The 22,483-nt window shown below is 35.5% G+C and overlaps 1 protein-coding gene across 1 annotated transcript in view; it reads right to left on the bottom strand.

Moving 5' to 3' along the window:
- EPC1 (enhancer of polycomb homolog 1) overlaps positions 1–6,098 on the bottom strand; it is a 113,839-nt gene extending 107,741 nt beyond the window's left edge. Inside the window, exon 1 of the mRNA XM_036027526.1 lies at positions 5,817–6,098. Coding sequence (XP_035883419.1) covers positions 5,817–5,819 — 3 coding nt within the window. The 5' untranslated portion in view covers positions 5,820–6,098. The remainder of the gene's footprint in view (positions 1–5,816) is intronic.
- Between the last annotated feature and the right edge of the window lie 16,385 nt (positions 6,099–22,483).

Genomic DNA, 22,483 nt, shown 5'->3' with positions numbered 1-22,483 from the left:
TGGTTCTCTAGGTCAGAGTCTGAAAGAGTGGTTCCTGGGTCAGCATCATCAGCATGACCTGGGAGCTTGCTAGAAATGCAACTTCTGAGGCCCTGCTCTATACCGGCTGAACTCGAAACCCTGGGTGTGAGGACCAGCAATCTGTTTTAGGTGATTCTGGTGCATGCCAAAGTTTGAGATCCACTGATCTAGAAGTATGTTGAATGTAGAATCCCCCCTCAAATATCCCAGAGGCAAAAACATCCCAAAGTTGGTAAAGATCAAAACATTTTGTACATAAAATTGATCTTGTAAGTTGTGAAACGGAAGTCAATATTTGGATCTAGTGTTATGAATCATGAATTCATCCAATTCCACAAAGCCTCCCAGAATCTCTAGTCTTTGATCTTTATTTTCCCTATAATTCAATTTCTGAAGGAATTTCATGAAATAGTCCTGAATAGATGAGATGAAATACAAATGTGACTTTAGCAAATTTAACATTCAGATATATGCAACTGATAAATTAGGTTATTGAATTTATCAAATAATTTACTTGGAAATTCATTGAAACAGTGATACCTTCAGTGCATTCAAAATGTCAATTTACACAACATAAATTTACAAATACCTAATGTGACATTATAGAAGAGAAGGTAAGTAAACAGGCTCTTATTTCACATTCCCCAGGTTCAAACTCTTAGCTTTTTTATTTACTGTGTAACCTGGACCAAGTCTCAGCTTTACATTTACAATGTAACTGGGCCAAAACTCCGTAAGCCTCAGTTTCCTCATCTATAGAATGCATCTAATAATTTTATCTCCAAAGATTGTGTGAGGATTTAAGGAGATAATAAAGGTAGCATTTAGCCTAGAGACTAGAATACAATAATCTCTCTAATTAAATGTCTGTTTTTAGTTTTAGTTTTTTAATTGGCTGCATCTGTGATCAGTCTGGTCTCTCTGAAAACAGATACTCATGTTTTATCACTAAAGAATGTTTATACAAAGCAATTAAAGTGTACACAAAGCAAGTAGGTGCTAACCATACTGAGCACTGGATACTCAGCAGATGTTCACCCTTCCAAGAGCTTTACCCTAGCTAAACCAATCACAGTAATTTCAACCTCCCTGTCAGTGACTGGTTTAGGCATGACCATGTCCTACAAACTGGCCAATGAACTGTAAAAAGGAGTGTGCTGTGGGCCTCTGGAAACAATTCCTTAACTTATAAAAAAGATGCATAACAGAAACTCTCCTCCCTTTGGAAATTGTAATATCAGGATATGATGCTTGGAGTTGCAGCAGCCATATTGTCACTATGAGGCAACACTGCTGACATTGCAATGTAAAAGAATAAAACCTACCAAAGAACTTCATAACACTGTTGAGCTACTGAACTGAAAGTAGAACTGCCTTGCTTCCTGATTACTAATTTAGTTGAAATAATCAATGTTCTTATTTTTTTATGCCACTATCAGTAGGATTCTGTTAACATGAAAGCAAACTAAATGACATACCACACTTAGCTAGTATGGATTAATTGGCTTAATGACAAAATGATTTGGTGACTTTATTCTTGACGTATCTCTCTTAAACCACATATAGAGAATCCTAATGAACAGTGTCTTCTCCTCCAACTGATCTGTATATACAACACCTTCCTGCTCCATATCTGATGTGCTTAACTAATTAATCATTAGCTAAACATGTAATTATTTTCATAAATTAAAATATTTGCTTTTGTTTATAATTTGTTACATAGCATTAAAACTATTAGATTTCACAATAAAATTTTTAATTCTGATAAAATCCTAACATTTACATTGAGATTTATTCCATGAAATGTGAGTAAAATGTACAAAATGAGGCTCTACCACATTTTTTTTTAAGTTTTCATTAAATGGATCTCACAAAGACATGCCCAAATTCTTACTTCCAGAGTGATCCTCTTTGTCTCTCTTTTCAAACAAATAAGTTAATGTTTTATTTCTCACTTTGCACTAGGAATTCGTATTGGGTAACCATCTACTTATATAGCATTTATTTGGGCCTTATCAGAATCTGGGGGCTATTTCCCCCTCAGTATGTGAAATCTGGTACCCAAATATGACACTTGTTAAAGTCTATTTAAAAAGAATTAAGTTAAAAATTTACTTTAGGGACCTTATTTGGCTTTTATTCCCAAATGGGAACCTCTCACATCTAAGACCTTAGATTTAAAGTATCCTTAGAACTTTGAACCATACTGGACTGTAAACTTCAAAGGGGATCCTTTCCTCTTTTATTAATACTGTATCCTAGCATCTTTGCATAACAGCACATAACAGATAGGAGGAAAATCTAGGACCAACCAACCACCAAATAAAAATAAATGTGGAACCAATCAAGTATAAAGTACCCTTTTCAACTTTTTCATAAAGTAACCATTTTTGCTTTACTTTCCCTTTAGATTCTCCATTTGAGAATATTTTTGTACAGAAAAAGTCATACACCCAGTTTGTGTATAATTTCTCCTTTCTCTTTGTTGGCAAAACCATGCCAAGGAGAATAGTGAATGACTCTGTATAGTAAATACTCACAAGAACTAGGTAGAATTAGGAACATACAATTTCAGATCTGTATTAAACTAGGCCTTCAGAGGGCAAAAACTTAAACTATTTTTCCTTCTTCTAAAAGAGTTCATTCCAAAGTATATTAGATTGGTCTTGGCTGATATTTTCAGCATTTTATGTTAGGTCATCTTAATATCTCTATAAATATTTCTTCCCTTTGTTATCTCATCTTTCCTAAAAGGTTTGGCTAACCTGAAAATTTCCTAAACCTTCAGCAATACCAATGAATACACATTAACAAATTAGGAAATTATGTGGGTTCATTACATTTTATTTGTTATTGATCAGCCTCCATAATTTCAAGTTCATTTTCTTGAGGTTTATTGTTTAGAATCTGATTTACAAATTCTTCATATCTTTGGCATCACTTACGTCTTCTTCCTGCAACCTGTTTTTTACGATTTCACTGCTCATTGACCCTCCCTCCATCATAAGGATGGGCAGAGTGAAAAATGATATATTTTAATATAGTCATATTTGCTATTTGTTAAAATCTTTGATAAATGGTGTGCAAGAAAGAAATAGTAATTGTTGACTAAAATGACATTTAGGATTTTTAAAAAATAATTCTTTGTTCATAATCTAGTAACACTTGCTATGGAAAACTGAGTTCTCCATATGCTACATTTAATAAAGGTTTTTTCATGATAAAAGCATAATTATAATAATTCTAATCATTATCACACCAAGCTTATGAACGAAATTCCTACAAAAATGTTGTCAATGAGAAACAGACAATATCCAAAAAATCAATTAGCTAAAATGAAGCACAAGATAGATTTTAAAATGGAGAATATTATAATTGTTTTTGTCTCAAATTTAAACCGCCTGCCATACATAGCGGTTTAAGAATCACAGAGAGAATAATATCTTTAATAAGAATATCTGTGGATGACTTTTAAAGTGAAGATTTAACTATACTGGTTACTCATAATCAGTGATGTAATAGTCAATGGTTGGGAGAACAAAGAGCATTGCATAGCTACATATGGACTTCAGAGCATCAATTTGCTCTTTAAAAGGAGAGCTACCTTATATAAACATTTTTAGTTTTCACAAATTAAAATTTAAAATGTCACCAGCTTAATAACAGAATATTTCAGCAAGAAAAATACTGGCAAGTATGTTTTATTCAGCAGATCAACTTTAGAGAACTAAACTCTCCATCATAACCAGAGGGTTAAGTAATAAATTTATGCCTGCAGTATTTCATTCTATAAATAATCTATAATGTCATAACTAGTTTTGACAGGGACACTCCAATTTTACAAGAGATAAAATGTTAGAATAAACATTTTCAAATTTTCATAGCATAGCATAAACAAAATATAGGTGTAATACATAATTATTTCTGAAATTTAAGGAAAGGATCTTAAACAGGTAAATCATAGGGACACAAAGATCAGAAATACTATTTTTAGTCATTTGTACACAGTCTTTTACTTTAGAATTTTAAATGATTAGTGAAAAGAGCACTTCGTATGTCAAAGTGAATAAAAACAATAATAACTCAGAAATTTTTATTCTCTCAAGAAATAATCTCTATTGTATGAAAAGGTGGTCTAGGATACTATTTCAGTTTTAATTTTATTTGGCAAAATAATATATATTTTAGGCACAACTAATGATTCCTCCCACTTTCTTTTTAAACAAAGGACATATTATTTTCATAAACAACTAAAATGTTTACAGGGGCTAGTAAAACCTATGTCATATTGTCATATACACTTTTGTTCTTGTGAGGCTTTGGGCCTAAATCCCATATTCTCTAACCAGATAACTCTCAATAAGGACAAGCACGGAAAAGATTTATCCTGGATTTAGACATGTGATACCGATATTTTAAAAGTTAAAAGCAGTTGCATATATATTATTTAAAAATTAGCCTTTAAAAATATATACATAAATTTAAGTGAAATATCATTTCAAAATAGACAATAATGGAGGCTTCATTATGTATGTCAAACTACTAGACAATTCCCAGGAGAAAGCTACTAGAAAACTACTAGCAAATTAAATGACTAGAAGAGTTAAGAAATTCCTAGGTTCAACATGAAATTCAACTTTACAATATCCAGTGAACTAAAATTCAAACATTTTCTTAAATTGAAAAGACATTAACATGTATGATATTGTAATATAAGAAAAAAGCAAACTGTTACTGAGGAAAGGGAAGGCAAACCAGTAGCTTTATTATTGAAGAATTCTGAATTAGAGATAGTCATATCAGATAAAACACAACTGCATGCTTGTGTCTGATGCTCCCTGGACAGGTTGTGAGGACATGTCTGCTCTCGCCCAGAGTTCACAGTTCACAGAAAATATTTAAAACATACGACTGAATAATTTCTCCTGGACAAACTGAACTTTCTTTAAGGAAATAAAGGGATAAAGTAATAGATCAAATCTAGCCCCACCTCTTCCCCCCTCCCCCCGTTTTTCTTTTAGTGAAACTGACAAATTGTTAGGAAGCATTACAGCGCCACCAACACAGATCAATGCAAAACAAAAAAGATCTCTCACCGTGTGCAAAAAGAAAAAAAAATTAGAAAAATGCCAAAAATTACAAAATGTCTACCAAATGTACCTTTTTGGACAAAAACAAGATAGATCTGAGATTATCTAATGAAGTGCTTCAAAGAATTAATATCATGGAATACAAGTTTAGATCTGATCAGCAAATAAAAGATCCACTATTTAGCAACAGCCATAACTTAATATAAACCCGGTTATGTCAATCTCCACCTTCATTACACCAAGGGCAGCTTTTCTTTAGTTTGTCCAAGTAATTCATCAAGAAAATCACAATAGGCTTTAAAAAAATACAAAAAGCTAACTACATCCATAGTTTGCCTCCTGATAATTTAGTCCTGGACAAATTAGGTAATACATAATTTTTTAAAGAGGATATGCACATATTTGGCATTACCAACATTGCTGGCACAAAACAAGTCCATCTCGAAATAGCTTAGTTCTTCCGTGGTTCACAGTAATTGAAATGTAATTTATATTATAAATATTCAGCTTTAACAATGAAAAAGAAACTGTTTTTTTTTTCCTTTTGGTAAAAATTAACTAGACAAGATGAGGTGTATTCTGTATATCAAACCTAAAGAAACATATAAAGATTGGTTTTGTTGGAAGAAACACAATGAAAATCTTTTTTACCTGGTGGTTCATTCAAAGATTTAATGATACAAATATTTAAAATTACAAACTTACCATTAGTGAAGGCAAAGAAGAAACCAATCCTTGAAAAAAAATTGTAACAATATAGGCTGGATACTTGTGTCCCTAGAAACGACAGCCTCCAGGCAGCATATGGAGCTTGAAACATCTTTAAGGTTTTTGGTAAATAAAAAGTAATACTTTCTTCCATGATTGGTGGCTGAGTCGGGTGGCTTCCTCCACAATCTGTGGGCGTTTGGGGAAAATCGGAGAAATATCCACGAAGATTAAAGGCAGAGTAGGCAGCGGCAGCCAGAAGACTCTGGGGTTAACAACTTTGCGATGGCGAGCAGGCGCGCTCTGATTGGCTGGCAGGGCAGCGTCCCCACAGGCCGCACTGTCCCCCGTCCCCCCCGCCCCCTGCGGCTCGTAGAGAAATGCGGTGTGTGTGCCATTTTACATCAGGCTTTTAAAAGCACAGCCGTCCAAAGAACTTAAGTCTAAGCTCGCTATTAGGTGACACTGCAAAACAATAGCACCTACGACTGCCTGTTATCTCAGGAAAATGCCTTTTTAAATATCTTTAGAAACACTCGTGTTTCTCGTATGTGGCTTTTTCTGCAGAATATAATCTTCTCTATATTAAGCAAATTGTTTATCACTTCACAAATGTTGGTATACAATTACGGCCCTTTGAAAACTATCTCCATCAAAACATTTTTGATTTGACATCATTAAAGTACCCAAAGAAGCTAGTCACCCTTGCAGAAATTCACGACCCATTTACTCAGAGAGCTTAAATTCCTTGGAAAAATAAAACTTGTTAGCCACAAAAACTACCATTCCTGGAAAGAATCTTAAAGATACAATAATAGTTTCAGCGGCAAATTAAAATCAGTAGCCACAGTTGCTTTTTTTACTCCTTCAAAATTCTATTTCAAAACCCTTCACCGCCGGGCGGAACGCCTGCCCTCTGCCTCACAAACAAAATGGCCGAGCTGGCCCGGCCCGCCCACGGTGCCTTCTCGCAGCCTGCCGGAAGTGCTAAAAATCTAGGGTAAATACGGTAGTCCAAGTACATTGTCCGAGACTGAACTCCAGTGAAATCTTTGGTAATGGGGTCTTGGAATGTGTGGCTTTTTATTAGTTTTAAAAAATTGTTTTGAAAAGAACATCAATCACTAGAAATTTAGTAGACTGTAATCTGAATTTCCTGCTTTACAGACTTATAAGGTCTTTCACGTAGTCTGGCAGGCTTTCAAATTAAGTGAGCTGGGAAATGAGCCCAGTTAGGTACTTGGTTGCAACTGGGCTTTTAAATAAAAATGAAGTTGAAAACCTAAAAAAACAAGTAAAATGAATGCTACACTATGATTTAAAATGTAAAGTCACAAAAGTCAGCAAATACCAAAATTTGTCAAATACTGCATAGTATATGTTTTAATTGAACATATTCAGTATAAAATTCTTTGCCCAATAAATTCTTAATGATCCAAGGATAGAACAGGGCTTAAAGGAAAGGGGTGAAGAAAGGGTGGGTACTTGCTTACATTCTTTAGGAGTCCCTCCAGACACACAGTTTGGTATTTCTATTCTTGCCTGGCATTTGATAGGTAACATTCTTAGAGAACCCTATAGGTAGGGTGACTATATAATTTATTGTCCAAACCAGGACATTTTTGAGATTGAAAGGGAGCATATTACTAACTATAGAATGACTGGAAGAAATAGGGACAGTCCATGGTAAATCAGGAGGTAGAGCTTACTACTCCTATGTATTCAGGGAAACCTTGAACTTTTCAAGCAGGTCACCTGGTTCTAGACCAATGTAGCTAGAACCTGAGCTAGACCTCTTTTCTGTGCTGTACCTACTGCCTTAACTCTACTGTCAACTGAAGTAGAAAACAACTCAAATTCAGATGTACTTAATAATTATGGTAAGGAAAATATTCATATTTTCATTTTATTTTGTAGTCTCAATAATAGTGACCTTAAGACAGGAAATTTCAAGGACATTTATTTGAAATTAAGAAAACGTTTTAAAGAAGTCATCTACTGAAGAGAGTGGACTAAAATTCTTCAAAAAATTTTAAAGTTTTCCTTCCAATAGAAAAAATTGCTAGGGGCCATTTTCACTATATTTTTGTTTTTCTACCCTGTTCTTTTCTCTCCCATCCCTTTCTTCATCCCCGTATACCCATGTAATGCATGTATGTACATATGCATACATATTATACAAATATAATGTATATATGTACATATATTCTTTTATCTATTTTATTATCTATAGATTACAACCTTCTGTATACTTTTTACAATATGAATATTTCTGACTACATACTTCAGGAGAATTTCTTCAGAGATTTTGAGGCAATGTTCATATACATGATTTGAACATCTTTTGTTTTGGTAAAAGTAAAATGTAGAGTGACATGTTTAGTCTTGTGGGAAGCCAGAGAAACAAGCAAGTAAAAATATAAATAATTGTCAATTATGATAAATCCTATTTAAAGAAATAAACATAGTACAGTCTTAGAGAACAACAGGAAGGGAAATACGTAGATAAAGTTGTAAGGAAAGTTGTTTCTAGGCAGGTGACATTGAAGCTAGGCTTGAAGGATAAGAAGGAGCCACACTTGAAAAATACGTGAGAAATAGTGACCAGGAAAAGGTTACAACATGTGTTAAGGCCCTGAGGCAAACTGAAGCTTGGGGTATTCTAGGGAATATTATGAGGCCAATGTGCAGTATTTTGAGAGAAAGAGACATCTGATAAAGTCAGAAACCTAGTGACATCCTGCAGAGTGACAAGTTATAGAAAGGAGTTTCATATGTAAGCAGGTAAATTGTATTCAAAGAGAAAAATGTTGGAATTTGAGCTGTTGGAGTTTTTAAATAATAAGATACAGAGAAGCTGCGGTGAAGAAAACTACTTCATGCTAATTTTGAATGACATAGCTGTATCACAGTGTTTTGGTATTATATATATATTTTTTTAAAGATTTTATTTATTTACTTTTAGGGAGGGAAGGGAGGGAGAGAGAGAGAGAGAGAGGGGGAGAGAGAGAGAAACAGAGAGAGACATTAATGTGCGGTTGCTGGGGGTTATGGCCTGCAACCCAGGAATGTACCCTGGCTGGGAATCGAACCTGGGACACTTTGGTTCCCAGCCCAAGCTCAATCCACTGAGCTACGCCAGCCAGGGCTTTATATTTTTTAAAAATCCATATTTCATCTGCATGTTATAGCCATAGATTATGCCTCAGTTCATAAACAATTATGAACAAGAAACAAATATCAGAGATCATTCATCTTACTAGTAAAATGAAAAGGAAGGACTTAGGCAACTACTGCCTATCTGTGGTAGTGGTGAATTTGGTATTTTTAATTCAAAAACCCTTACATTTCCTATCAGTGGAACAAAACTCAACAAATTTTTATTAAAACAATGAGGTAAAGTGTTTTTTTAAATCCTCATCCGATGCTATATTTTTTATTGATTTTAGAGAGGGCAGAAGAGAGAGAAACATCGATGTGAGAGAGAAATATGGCTGAATAGGCTGCTTCCCATATGAGCCCCACCCAGGGATTGAACCTGCAACCTAGATATATGCCCTCATGGAATGAAACCTGCAACTTTTTGGCGCACAGGACGATGATCCAACCAAGTGAGTCACATGGCCAGGGTGAGGTAAAGCATTATTAAAGCTAAAATTTAACTAATATAATGTGAATAAAAACAGTTATTCTTTTTTAATTTACTAACTGGTTGTTAACAAACCAAAATCCTGTGTCCACATGGGCAGAAATTATGTGTTCAATTTCTTAGATTTCAGGGCTTAGAAAAACTTTAAAAATAGGCCAAGTCAATGGTGTGTAATCCCTTGAGTGAGCTTTGATAGTAATAAAAATCTCTTAAGAAATCAAATTTTGAGCCAGTTAGGTAGTAGACTTTTTAAGATCTTTACCTATCAGAACCTTGTGGTGAAGGAAGATATGTTTTTGGAATTCAGAAGCTAGGTTCTGTGAAGACTCTATTCCATCTAGATATTTTTGTCTCATGAGAGAAAAGGAAAGCCATTAATCTGTTTGAAACACCATTTATGGGGTCCCTTCATCATTAGTCAAATGTAATTTTTAATACAATCAGTGTTAGTAATCTTGAGTATTTTCCTGGTTAAAACCAGGAATTACTTAATTGCTGTACAGTGGCAGGCTGAGTAGAACAAGGGAAACTTATGAAATGCAAGTAATCTGATAATCTTAAATCTCATGATTTTAAAGTAGTAATATGATGTGGCACCCTATAATCAAATACAATAATATTTTTGTAGTAAAATATAATCACACTAAGTGAGGTTAAAAACAGACTACAAGTAGCCTCAGCTTTTGTCACCAGATACTACAACTTGTGAAAAACTTTCAATTTTCAAAGATTTTATGAATTCATAATTGTGGATAAGGGAATGTGGATCTGTAGACTTTAGCCCATTCAGGTAGTTAAAATAATTATTCCTAGCTTAAATCAAAGCTCATAATCCTAGTGATTATGAACAAAGTTATAATTTGGAAATGGCCAGATTTCCATTAGTGGGCCCTCCTGAATTCATGTACACCCTGTTATTATTTTTTTTTATTTATGTGTTTGGCCTTAAAGAAATCCTTTTCATTTTACTCTTTATGATTTCACAAATATTTTTCTGCTTAAGAACATGAAGTTATGCTTTATTTTTGGCAAACGTGTTTTAAAGCAGTACCTCACCAAACTTTTTCTTTGCAAAATGTTTTAATATTATGTCTTTAGTAGAGATTGTGAGTGTTTATTTCACAACTCATCACCCACTGTGGAATGCTATAGATAGCATCTGTCCATTGCAAGCACAGTGTTTTGTTTTGTTTTTCAATGAGATTCATGAGAGAAGTCTGCGACCATTGACGTGGCTAAGATTGCCGATTAACCACTATTCACCCTCTCTTTCTTTCTTACTCATAAGGGAAAACTTGGAAAAGTGGCCAACAGAGACAACTGCACCTTCTGCTTCTTCCTTTTTGGAGTGTAGTCAGCACACCTGGATATAGTCTGGAGCTCTGCTGATAACAACCAAGAATACTGTGGATAAGAGTATGCTGAACAGAAGTAGGAAAGGTATTTTTTTGTGGAGCCTCCATTCCATCTAAACCATTTTATTTACATGAGAAAAAAAAGTATGCATTAATTTGTTTATAGTATAGTTTTATGTACTCTGTCATAGGGAAATGCAATTCCTAATGTAATTAGTGTGAGTAATATTCAAAATATTTGTTCTGTTAAAATCAACTACTTTTAACTTGCATTGTAGTACTAGAGGACCAAGGGGACTGTGGAATGCAAGAAATTTGTCTTAGTCTGGGTTGTTGTTATCCAGATAGTCTAATTGCTGGCGAGTCTCTCCTATTGGCCAAGATGGTAGCAGGGGGAGTTTCTTACAATGAGCATGCCCAAAGCTAGAGATGTGAATGGATAGGACCCGTAGCATCAGCAGCTGACTCACGAGTTTGGGTTTTGTGGTAGCAGGCAGCTGAACCTTTGCTTTTGTTACATATATATGAGATATGTAACATATCTCACATATATAAAAATTAATGAGTTGTACACTGATTAATGATGCAGACATCGGCCCACAGTGTCCACAGCATTGTGGATGAGACATGAGACAAATTCACATCGATTACCAAGTCCTGTGGAGGAAAAGGGATGGCACGGCCACTCTCTCAAGAGGAGAGTGAACCAACCCTTGCCTTGACAAGCTTTTATTGGCTTTCTAATAGCATACATCAAAGAAGGTTTTCCTTCATTATGCTTAGGCTGCTTTAGGTAATTACTTTTTACAGATAGCAATAGAAGGGATGTTACTGATTACTGCTTACAGATTAACAAGGAAAAAATATTGCATATGCAAGGGAACAATAAGAGTCATTGGTCTGGTTACACTTCAGTCCTTGGGAGAATTAGCACAGACTTCAGGAATTTACTTTGGAGATATGCCTTAAGCATTTGCTGCCTCAACTCAGGGTGAGGGAGTTTAAGCAAGAGCAAGTCACAAAGCAGCCTAGTTATAATGTGGGCCTGATTTCTCATGGGAGAACTGATTCATGGGTTTGGCTCCTGCGTACCACAACGCACCTATTGGGATTTTCAATAGGGCTGAGCTACAATTACCATTGCCAGGCAGATCGGTTCCCTATGGATTAGTATACTTAATGTGTTTTATTTTATGTATGTTACTCTTTAGTGAAAGAAAGCAATTTCAATATATTACAGAGTGATGGATTCTGATACTTTGAATATAGACATTGTAAAAGATCTAGACAGACCTAATTATTTTAAAACACATTCTATTATTCTAAGTACCTCAGACAACTACCCATTACTCTCATTAAAAAATTGGGGTGGGGCAGGTAGAAAAGGATAAAGGGGGAATAAATGATGATAGAAGGAGACTTGACTTTGAATGATGAACACACAATACAATATACAGATAATGCATTATAGAATTGTACCCTTATATAATTATGATATGTATATCATATATATCATATGAGTATGATATATAATTATATATAATGATAACCTATATAATTTTATTAACTAATGTCACCCCAATAAATTCAATAAAATTTTAAAATGATGAAAACTTCATGCTGCTATATCTATTTTTCTCTTAATCATGTTACCGACTCAGTATTCTATCATATTCTGTCACTATTCACTCTGTCAATATTCTGTTTCTTATATTCTTATTTGACAGCTATATACATGCCTTCATCAGCAGTAATCATCTTTATTTTATGAATCCTCAGTTTTGGATGACCTCAGCTGTCACTCAAATTTTTCATTCTAATAAGAATACTAAGATCTGTAATAAATGACCTATTGCGGGCCTAGTGGACATGAAATGGTTAAGCAGCAAACCCTAAGCTAGTGTTTTCCTGAGTATGATATATGACATATCGTAATATGTTCTAAAACAAAAACAAAATTTTCATCTAGTTATCAGTGTGAAAGTTATTCTTTTCAATATTTAAAAAACAGATTTAACATCATCAAAATGTCTATCCTACCCAAAACAATTTATAGATTCAGTGTAATCCTTGTTAAAATACCAATAGCATATTTCACAGATATAGAACAGACATTTCAAAATTTTATATGAAAACATAAATGACCATGAATAGCCACAACAATTTTGAGAAAAAAGGACAAAGTAGGAAAAATCACAATACCTGATATCAAACTATATTACAAAGCCACTGTAATCAAAACAGCCTTGTGCCAGCATAAGAACAGACACAGATCAATGGAACAGAACAGAGAGGCCAGAAATAAACTGAAATCTCTGTGGTCAATTAATATTTGACAAAAGGGACAGAAGCATAAAATGGAGTAAAAATAGCCTCTTCAACAAATGGTGTTGGGACATCTGAACAGGTACATGCAAAAAAAAAAAAAAAAAAAGAATCTTGACCACTAACTTACACCTTATACAAAAATAAACTCAAGATGGAGAAAAGACTTAAACATAAGTAAAAACACCATAAAAGTCCTAGAGGAGAACATAGGCAGGAAAATCTCAGATATTACACACGGCAATATTTTCACCAATATGTCCCCTAGAGGAAGGGACATAAAGGAAAGAATAAACATGTGGGACTTCATCAAAATAAAAAGCTTCTGCACAGCTAAAGAAAACAGTATTAAAATGAAAAGAGAACCAACTATATGGGAAAATGTATTTGCAAATGATATCTCAGACAAGGGTGTGATCTCCAAAATATATAAAGAACTCACATAACTCCACTCCAGGAAGACAATCCAATGAAAAAATGGGCAAAGGACCCGAACAGACATTTCTCCAAGGAGGACATACAGAGGGCCCAGAGATATATGAAAGGGTGCTCAGCATCACTAGCCATCAGCAAGATTCAAATTAAAACCACAATAAGATACCACTTCACACCAGTCAGAATGGCCATCATAACCAAATTAACAAACAACAAGTGATGGTGAGGTTGTGGAGAAAAGGGAACCCCAGTACACTGTTGGTGGGATTGCAGACTGGTGCAGCCACTATGGAAAACAGTATGGAATTTTCTCAGAAAACTAAAAATGGAAGAACTGCCTTTTGATCCAGCAATTCCACTGGCTGGGATTATATCCTAAGAATTCCGAAACACCAATTCAAAAGAACCTATGCACCCCAATGTTCATAGCAGCACAATTTACAATAGCCAAGTGCTGGAAGTAACCTAAGTGTCCATCAGTAAATGAGTGGATCAAAAAGCTGTGGTACGTTTACACAGTGGAATACTACACAGCAGAAAGAATGAAGGAGCTCCTACCCTTTGCTACAGCATGGATGGAACTGAAGAGCATTATGCCAAGTGAAATAAGCCAGGCAGCGAAAGACAAATACCATATGATCTCACCTATAAGTGGAACTGTATCAACAAAACAAACAAGCAAGAAACATATAACCAGAGACATTGAAATGAACAATCTGACAGTAACCAGAAATGGGGGAGAAGGGTAATGGGGGGAAAAGGGGAAAGGATTGTCAGGAACATGTATAAATGACACATGGACAAAGCCAAAGGGGGATAGGATCAAGGGTAGGAACTGGGGATGGCTATTTGGGGGGAATGGTGAGGGTAAAATGGAGACAATTGTACTTGAACAACAATAAAAAATGTGGAGAAAGAAATATAAAGTACTCCTTCCTCCATGACAACCATCTCTCTAACACACACATATTGCAGTGCAGTTATGAAAAAAAAATCACACATTGACAGAGACCATACTGCTTAAAATTTCAGCATTGCATGGGTTTATGATGCAAAAGAGGAACTGGAATAGCTACAGCAATGGAAATGCAGCTGGTAAAGACTCTTAAAGTATGAACCTTGAACAATTATAGAGAGATGGATACTTTCTGTAAGAGATATTATTAAAGCTTCCATGCAACAAAGACCACTTATTGTTATGGAATGTGAATCATTACTGGAACAGAAAGAGAGTCAGCACTAGGAAGGGGAGTAGACCCAGCCAACACATCATCATGGAATAGTTTTATCAAAGAACAGGTGATTAACTGAACCTAGGGAGCTAGGTGACCACCCAGCAGAGGACAGGACAGAATGCAGTGATAGCTAAGGTATCAGAAGGGTAAAGCAAGGCCTGGAAAGGCCTGAGGCATACTGACTTTCCCATGAGGGAAGCTGCTGGCTCAAGTGGGGACCAAAGTTAGGAGCTGAATTTCACATCATACTAGAGCTATTCTTGGGCAACCTGACATTTGATACTTTGATTCTAATTATTCAGCTACTTACAGCAAAGGTTACTAAAATGAAAACAATTTAAAGCAATTTATTACAGGGTCTTGATGGATATGAAGAATAAGATGTACATGGGATTACAAAAGCCAGTGAATAGAATTCAATAAGAATTACCCCCCCCAAAAACAAACAAACAAAAAAAAGAGAGTCAGCAAATAATTCAGGTCTAGGAAGACAAAGGAAGAGGAGTTCAACAGGATCAAATCATAAATAATTTCCTTGGCTATATCTAGCTAAGGATTCTTATAATTTCTCAGGGTGGGGGGAGTGGGGATTGATATTAATAACAGAATCTACACAGGTGGTTTATTATATTTTAATATTTGGTCAGTTATTCTTAATGAATCTCCCTGTCATTATATTGTGTTGCATTGAAAGAACACTTTGGGCATTTTTTTTTTATAAGTTAGACTTGGGGACTGAATAGCTCTCAACTGACAATTACCATAAAAAAATCCTGGTGCTCACAGCAGGTGGTACAGAGAAGTAGCATTCATACAGAAATGTGCTTTTACAAGGCTTATTTCTGTCTGACTGGGTGAACACCTTACAGGGCTATACACTGGGAAGCAGGGTGTCATTATTGTTCAAGTAAGGGTGACTAGTAAAAGAGAGACAGTTCTCACATAGCCAGATTTCCAGTGTGATGATTCACTTCAACACTTGACCATTGAAAGAAGTATTACATAATATATGTGACACAAATATGTATATTTATAATCAGTAGACTATCATTCAATGTCAAATCTAGCCTCCAGATTTTCTTATTGATAAAAGTAAACAATGACTTACTATTTTCTTGCGTATTACTCTCTTTTATTGCATTCATTTTTCCTCACAGTGGTAAAAGCAATATAAACTCATTAGTACCTATTTGGATAATAAAAAATGTGTAATAAAAAAGACACTAACCACTTGTAATTCCACTCCTCTGGATCTTTTTCAGTGTTCTTCATTGTAATTCTTTTTGTAAAGCACTTATTCATTTATTTATTTATTCTTTTTAAATATTTTTATTGATTATGCTATTACAGTTTTCCCAATTTTCCCCCCTTATCCCCACTCCACCCTGTACCTCCCAACCCTCCAGCATTCCCCCTCCTTAGTTCATGTCCATGGGATGTACACAGAAGTTCATTGAGTTCTCTGTTTCCTATACCATTTTTATCTCTCCCCATCTATTTTATGCCTACTAATTATGCTTCTTCTTCCCTGTACCTTTCCCCCCATTCCTTCCTTCCCCCTCCCCACTGAAATCCCTCCATGTGATGTCCTTTTCTCTGATTCTACTCCTGTTCTAGTTGTTTGCTTAGTGTCTGTTTTTGTTGTTTTTCTTTTCTTTTAGGTTCATTTGTTGATAGTTGTGTGTTTGTTGTCATTTTATTGTCTTTATTTCTTGTCATATTTTTTATCTTTTTTTTTGATAAGTCCCTTTAACATTCATATGATAATGGTTCAGTGATGATGAACTCCTTTAACTTGGCCTTATCTGGAAAGAACTTTATCTGCCCTTCCATTCCAAATGATAGCTTTTCTGGATAGAGTAATCTTGGATGCAGGTCCTTGCTTTTCAAATACTTCAAATACTTCTTTCCAGCCCCTTCTTGCCTATAAGATTTCTTTTGAAAAGTCAGCTGATAGCCTTATGGGCACTCCTTTGTAGGTAACTCTCTCCCTTCCTCTTGCTGCTTTTAGGATTCTTTCTTTTTCTTTAATCTTGGGTAACTTGATGATAATGTGACCTAATGTGTTCCTCTTTGGGTCCAAGTCTATTTCCTTCACCAGATTGGGGAAGTTTTGCTTCATTATTTGTTCAAATAAGTTTTCAATTTATTGCTGTTATTCTTCTCCTTCTGACACCACTATAATGCAGACATTGGAATGTGTCAGGTTGTCCCAGTGGCTCCTAAGTCTCTCTTCACTTTTTTGAATTCTTGTTTTTTTATTCTGTTGTAGTTGGGTGTTTAATTCTTCCTTTTGTTCCAAATCATTGCTTTGAGTCCTGGTTTCCTTCTTGTCACTGTTGGTTCCTTGAATATTTTGCTTTATTTCATTTTGGGTATCTTTCATTTGTTCTTTCATTTTTCGACCAAGCTCAAGCTGTTCTGTGAGCATTTTGATTACCAGGGCTTTAAACTCTCCATCAGATATCAAACAGTGTGATGGTAGATGTGGTGAAAACCTCTGAGTTTATTTTTCTCCTGCTTATGAAGGTGTATTTATATTTGTGGAATGACAACCATGGAGTGTGCTTCGGTGAATGGCCTCCCTGGCTCTCCCTGCACACAGCCAGTGTGCCAAGGTCACCTTAAATGAGTTCTTCCTCCCATTTGTCTGTTAATGCCCAAACCAGTTGCTTTTTCCAGTTGCTTCCCGGGTGTCTGTACATAGAATTTCTTTGTATAGGAGAGCTCTCTCGTGTTCTAGTTTAACAGACAATGGCTGTGTGAGGAAGACAATGTAAATAGAATACAAATTAAACTGGGTCTCTGTGGCCTAGGTTTTGTACATACTAAAACTGCATGGCATTTAAATTATTGTTTGTCTCTGATGATGTATGCAGTTTCTTTAAAAACAAATAAAAAAATCTTTAAAAAATCTCCTTATCACTTAGCTCTCTTTCTGGAGTTTTGCTCTGTTCTTTCATTTGGGCCATATTTCTTTGTCTTGGAGCAGTGGTCTGGTTGTTCTGGTTGACTTTTTCTTTAATTCCTCAGTTGTTGGAGTTCCATGTGGTTTGATTTTCTGGCACTTTTGGTTGTGTATTGATTTTAGATTGGTTGTTATCCTCCTTTTGGCTGTTTGAGGAAGTGAAGGGTTTCTACCTATGCCTCCATCTTGGCTGGAACTCCCCTGGGAATCAGCACCAGGAGGGCCCAATTTGCTTGTATGTAGCAGAGGAAGTGACTGAAAGCCAGCAGAGAGCTGGGCAGCCTGCACTGTTCCGTCTCAGGCCCCTCCCTTGTAATTCTTTATGTGTTGGCAGACTTTCAGGATAAAGGGTGCCAAGTCAACGATACCCTTTATATAACTGAATAAGTATACTTGTATATAATAACAATCACAAAAATAACTCAGAAATGATTACATAATTAACACAATTGCACCCTACTTTGATAAAGGGCAAAGATTTTGCAAGAAACATTAGAAAACTGTTTTCCTGTCTAGTTCTAAATTATTTGTTAAATCACAGATAACACAAATACAACTGACTTTAAGTGAAATAATCAAATTGCTTACTTGCTTCCTAATCATTTAGTTAGGTCATCTGTGCTGAAGGAACATTCACTCACATGGGAGTGAATGTTAAAAAAGAGGGGCAACTTTGCAACACCAAACACTTAGAAACAGGGAAAGACACCCAGTGGGAAAAAAATGAAGATATAAGATTCTTGCAGGTGAAGAAGAATAATATCAGAAGGAGAGGTGGAGAATACAATAAATAGGACTGCACCATAAATAGGGTGATCAGATAATTGACAGTTAATTCTAGAACATTTGAAAGAGTTAAACAGCACTATCAATAATTGCATGGATCAACAGCCTGGATTGTACAGTGAAAGTCAGGAAACATGGTCATTTTAGATAAACTTTTACATAATAAATCTACAGCCCCAAAGACAGCTAATTGTTTGTTACCTTTACCATTTAAGTTCTGATGTTATCATCCTTAATTTTTGACTCAACATCATTTGTTGAGTCATTGTTACCTCTAATCAATTTCACTAACAAAAAAGTGTCAGGTGGGTGCTATTTATCCCCACTGAGGGTTCTTTAAAGAGATGGCATATGCAGGAGTTATTGTAAAAGAGCCAAGATTAGGTTTCAGTCATCATGAGTTAGAGTCACTCTATTTTAGGGTGCAGACTTCACTCTCAGAACTGCTAGTGAAGATTTATGTTATTGGCTTTCTTTTTTATGGAAATTTTAAGCAAAAACAAGGCATGCTGGACTCTTCATGGTCTCTCTGCAGTGACTGTTGTAATATATTCAATGTCATCATAAAAGTCTTTAAAATGTAATTTCCACAAACAGATATCTGAAACTGTTGGCATTTTCAAATCAATTTGCTGTGTCCTTGTACATATTTGGAAAATCAATACATCAAACCTCAGTTTGCAAACCATAATTTAAGGGATACTTACAATAGGAACAAGGCTAAAAATAGCTGCTTGGGCCAGCTTTCACGATGGGAATTTGAGGAAAAGGAGCTGAAATTACTGTTCAGGGAGAGGTGTAACCCTTTAGGTTTGGGACTCTGAGCCAAGCTGGGAATTAGTTTTTGCCAAAAGAACCCCAAAGAAGCCTCTGTTACTCTGAGACCTCTTGGGCCAGCATGTAGCATTTGGTTCCATCAGAATGTCAAATCTACATATTGTTCTTTTCTTTCCCCAGTAGTCATTATAGGACTCAAAATAGCTGGACTTTTCACCTCAAAATGTTGCCAAATGCCCAAGGATATGATAGAAAGGGTTGGAAACTTGAAAGATTACAGACAGTTCTTGGAGACTTTCTGCTCCAGCGCTTCTTCACTGGCAACAGACTGGGATAGGGTTGCATAATACATTACAGAGAGGTCATCTGGTCATCTGTTTTTTAAAGAATACTGTGTGGTAGGATTTCTCAAGCTGCAGACTCTAGTGTCTGTGAGCTCTCTGATATTTTTTTAATTTTCTATTTTAATTTAAATAGTATTAAAAAACATAAGCATTTTATGGGTCATCTAATGACCTCCTTATAGCCACCCTGCAATTTTAATCTCATGTTTGTATTTATAACTGATTTTTTAAAAATTTTTTTAATTTATTTTCAGAGAGAGGGAAGGGAGGGAGAAAGAGGGGGAGTAAAACATCAATGTGTGGTTGCCTCTTGAGCACCCCCTACTGGGGATCTGGCTTGCAACCAAAGCATGTGCCATGACTGGGAGTCGAACTGGCGATGTTTTGGTTTGCAGGGCCCATGCTCAATCCATTGAGCTACACCAGCCAGGGCTAAGTTCGTATTCATAATTGAGTCAGCACTAATCAATTCTGCTTTATTCAGGAAGTTAATGAGAAAGAACAAAGCAGACTTAATATATCAATGATGGATTTATACAGTGAAGGCCACATATATCACAACAAGCTCTATGAACAAATGGTTTTCCAGTGACTCCAATAAAAAATTTGATGGGGAATTGTCATGTCATACTACCTGGAAGTAACCTGACAGTAATTCATGCTACAGCTGGTGATAAGGAAATCGATATCTATCACATAAAATGAATACTTTAGTTTAAAACTTATTGGATTTATTGATTTGTAGCTTAGTATTTTCATAGTTACATATGCTCTATAAGCATAAGGAATTTATATAGTAGTATGTGTGAATAAAGATAGTTGAATAACATGGACTTCAGGCCAAATTTCCTGGATATCAACATTAGTACCACCACCTACTAGCACACATCAATACAGTGTAGGACTTACTGGTCTGGAAATCTATGTTATACATTCTTCCTGGTTTTGATTTTTATTCTATTTGGTATCTTCCCTGGTTCTGAAATGTTACAAATATTATTTTATTATTTGGATTCTTATAATCTACCTCATATACATTTGGAAAATTTTGAGCCATAAATAAAATAACCTATTGTATATAACCTAATAAGATTCAGAACTTGACCTGAGTTTTGGCTTCATGGGAAAGCTACATTTATTGACCACCTATCTAGTAGGACCTGGTGTGAGATAGGTCTGTTAGTGCTGTCTTTATTTTCAGATGAGGAAATTGAAGCTTATAAAGGTTTTGAGACTTGCCCAAGGTTAATAAATGTTCTAATTTCTGGTCTTATAAATTGTTCTTAGACAAAAACATGAACTTCCATTTCTAAATTCTGCTCTGTTGTTTAAGGTCAGATCTTTGTTCCATCTCCCCACCCCTCCCCCTGCCTGTTCCCCTGCCAACTTCCAGTCCTGTGTGGTTTTTCCTCTGGTGGTTTTTGCCAAGAACAAAAATTGCCATTCCAACCATCTGCCATTTAAATAAGATATTTATCATTTCTTAGCTAAAAAAATACTTGCTATAACAGAACTATAATGAATATGAAGCAGAGAGGGTTTCCAATTTACAGTTTCCTTAACAGACTTTCAAGATTTCCCAGAGTACAGTGCTCTTTCTGTCACTCTTATATACTTAACTCAGGATTCACATTTGCCTTCTAGAAAGAGCCAAAAAAAGCACATAGAAACTGGTGTTCCAGGGGTGTGTTGGCATGAAAATCTATACTCTCTGATCTTGGCCAACTTGGCTGTTTCTTTATTTGGGTCAGTTTTATAGTTTTTACAGAATCTGAAAACTATCACTCAGATTGGCCCTGTGAGCATATTTCCTGGCTGTTCCAAATTTGTGGTAAGATTACTCCCCTGTCAGTCAGGAAGGAAGGTGGTGAAGTAATCTAGTTATTGACCAGATTAAGGCAGAGCAGAAAGTCTGGAATTGACTCTTGCCATTGTGACTACATTGATAAGGAAGCAGAGGAAGTATCATTAAGTTCCATCAGAAGAAAAAAGAAACACAGCATTTAAATCTCAATTGCCCTGCTGCATTTACATTATTTATAGTGTTTCCCAAATGGTGATGTTTCCCAAACTTCAGTCATTTGATTATCATAATTTTGCTATAGATTCATACCACCTTTACTATTATTTACTTAAAATTTCTTAAATTAATGGCACTTTAACTTAAATATGTTATTTATTTTATTTTTTTAAAAGTTTTATTTATTGATCCATTCATTTACTGATGGGCACTGAGGTTGCTTCCAGCACTCAGCTATTGTAACTTCTGCTGCTATGAATATTGGAGTGCATAGGTTCTTTTGGATGGTGTTTCAGGGTTCTTAGGATATAATCCTAGCAGTGGAATTGCCTGGGTCTAAAGGCAGATCCATTTTTAGTTTTCTAAGGAAATTCCATACTGTTTTCCATAGTGGTTACACCAGTCTGCAACCCCACCAACAGTGGGGGACTTAGGTTCCCCCCACCAAGTGGGGGACTTAGTGCACTAAGGTTCCTTTTTCTCTATAACCTCTCCAACACTTGTTGTTTGTTGTTTTGTTTATGATGGCCATTCTGATATGGTACATTTACACAATGGAATTCTATTCAACGGAAAGAAAGGAGCTTCTGCCCTTTGTAACAGCATGGATGGACCTGGAAAGCATTATGCTAAGTGAAATAAGCCAGGTGGTGAAAGACAAATACCATATGATCTTGCGTTTAACAGGAACCTAATCAACAAAACAAACAAACAAGCCAAATATAACCAAAGACACTGAAATTGAGAACAGGCTGACAGTGACCATAGAG

This window comes from Phyllostomus discolor, chromosome 1 (genome assembly GCF_004126475.2).
Source record: "Phyllostomus discolor isolate MPI-MPIP mPhyDis1 chromosome 1, mPhyDis1.pri.v3, whole genome shotgun sequence".
Lineage (NCBI taxonomy): Eukaryota > Metazoa > Chordata > Mammalia > Chiroptera > Phyllostomidae > Phyllostomus > Phyllostomus discolor.
This window is presented reverse-complemented; position numbering and strand designations above follow the sequence as displayed.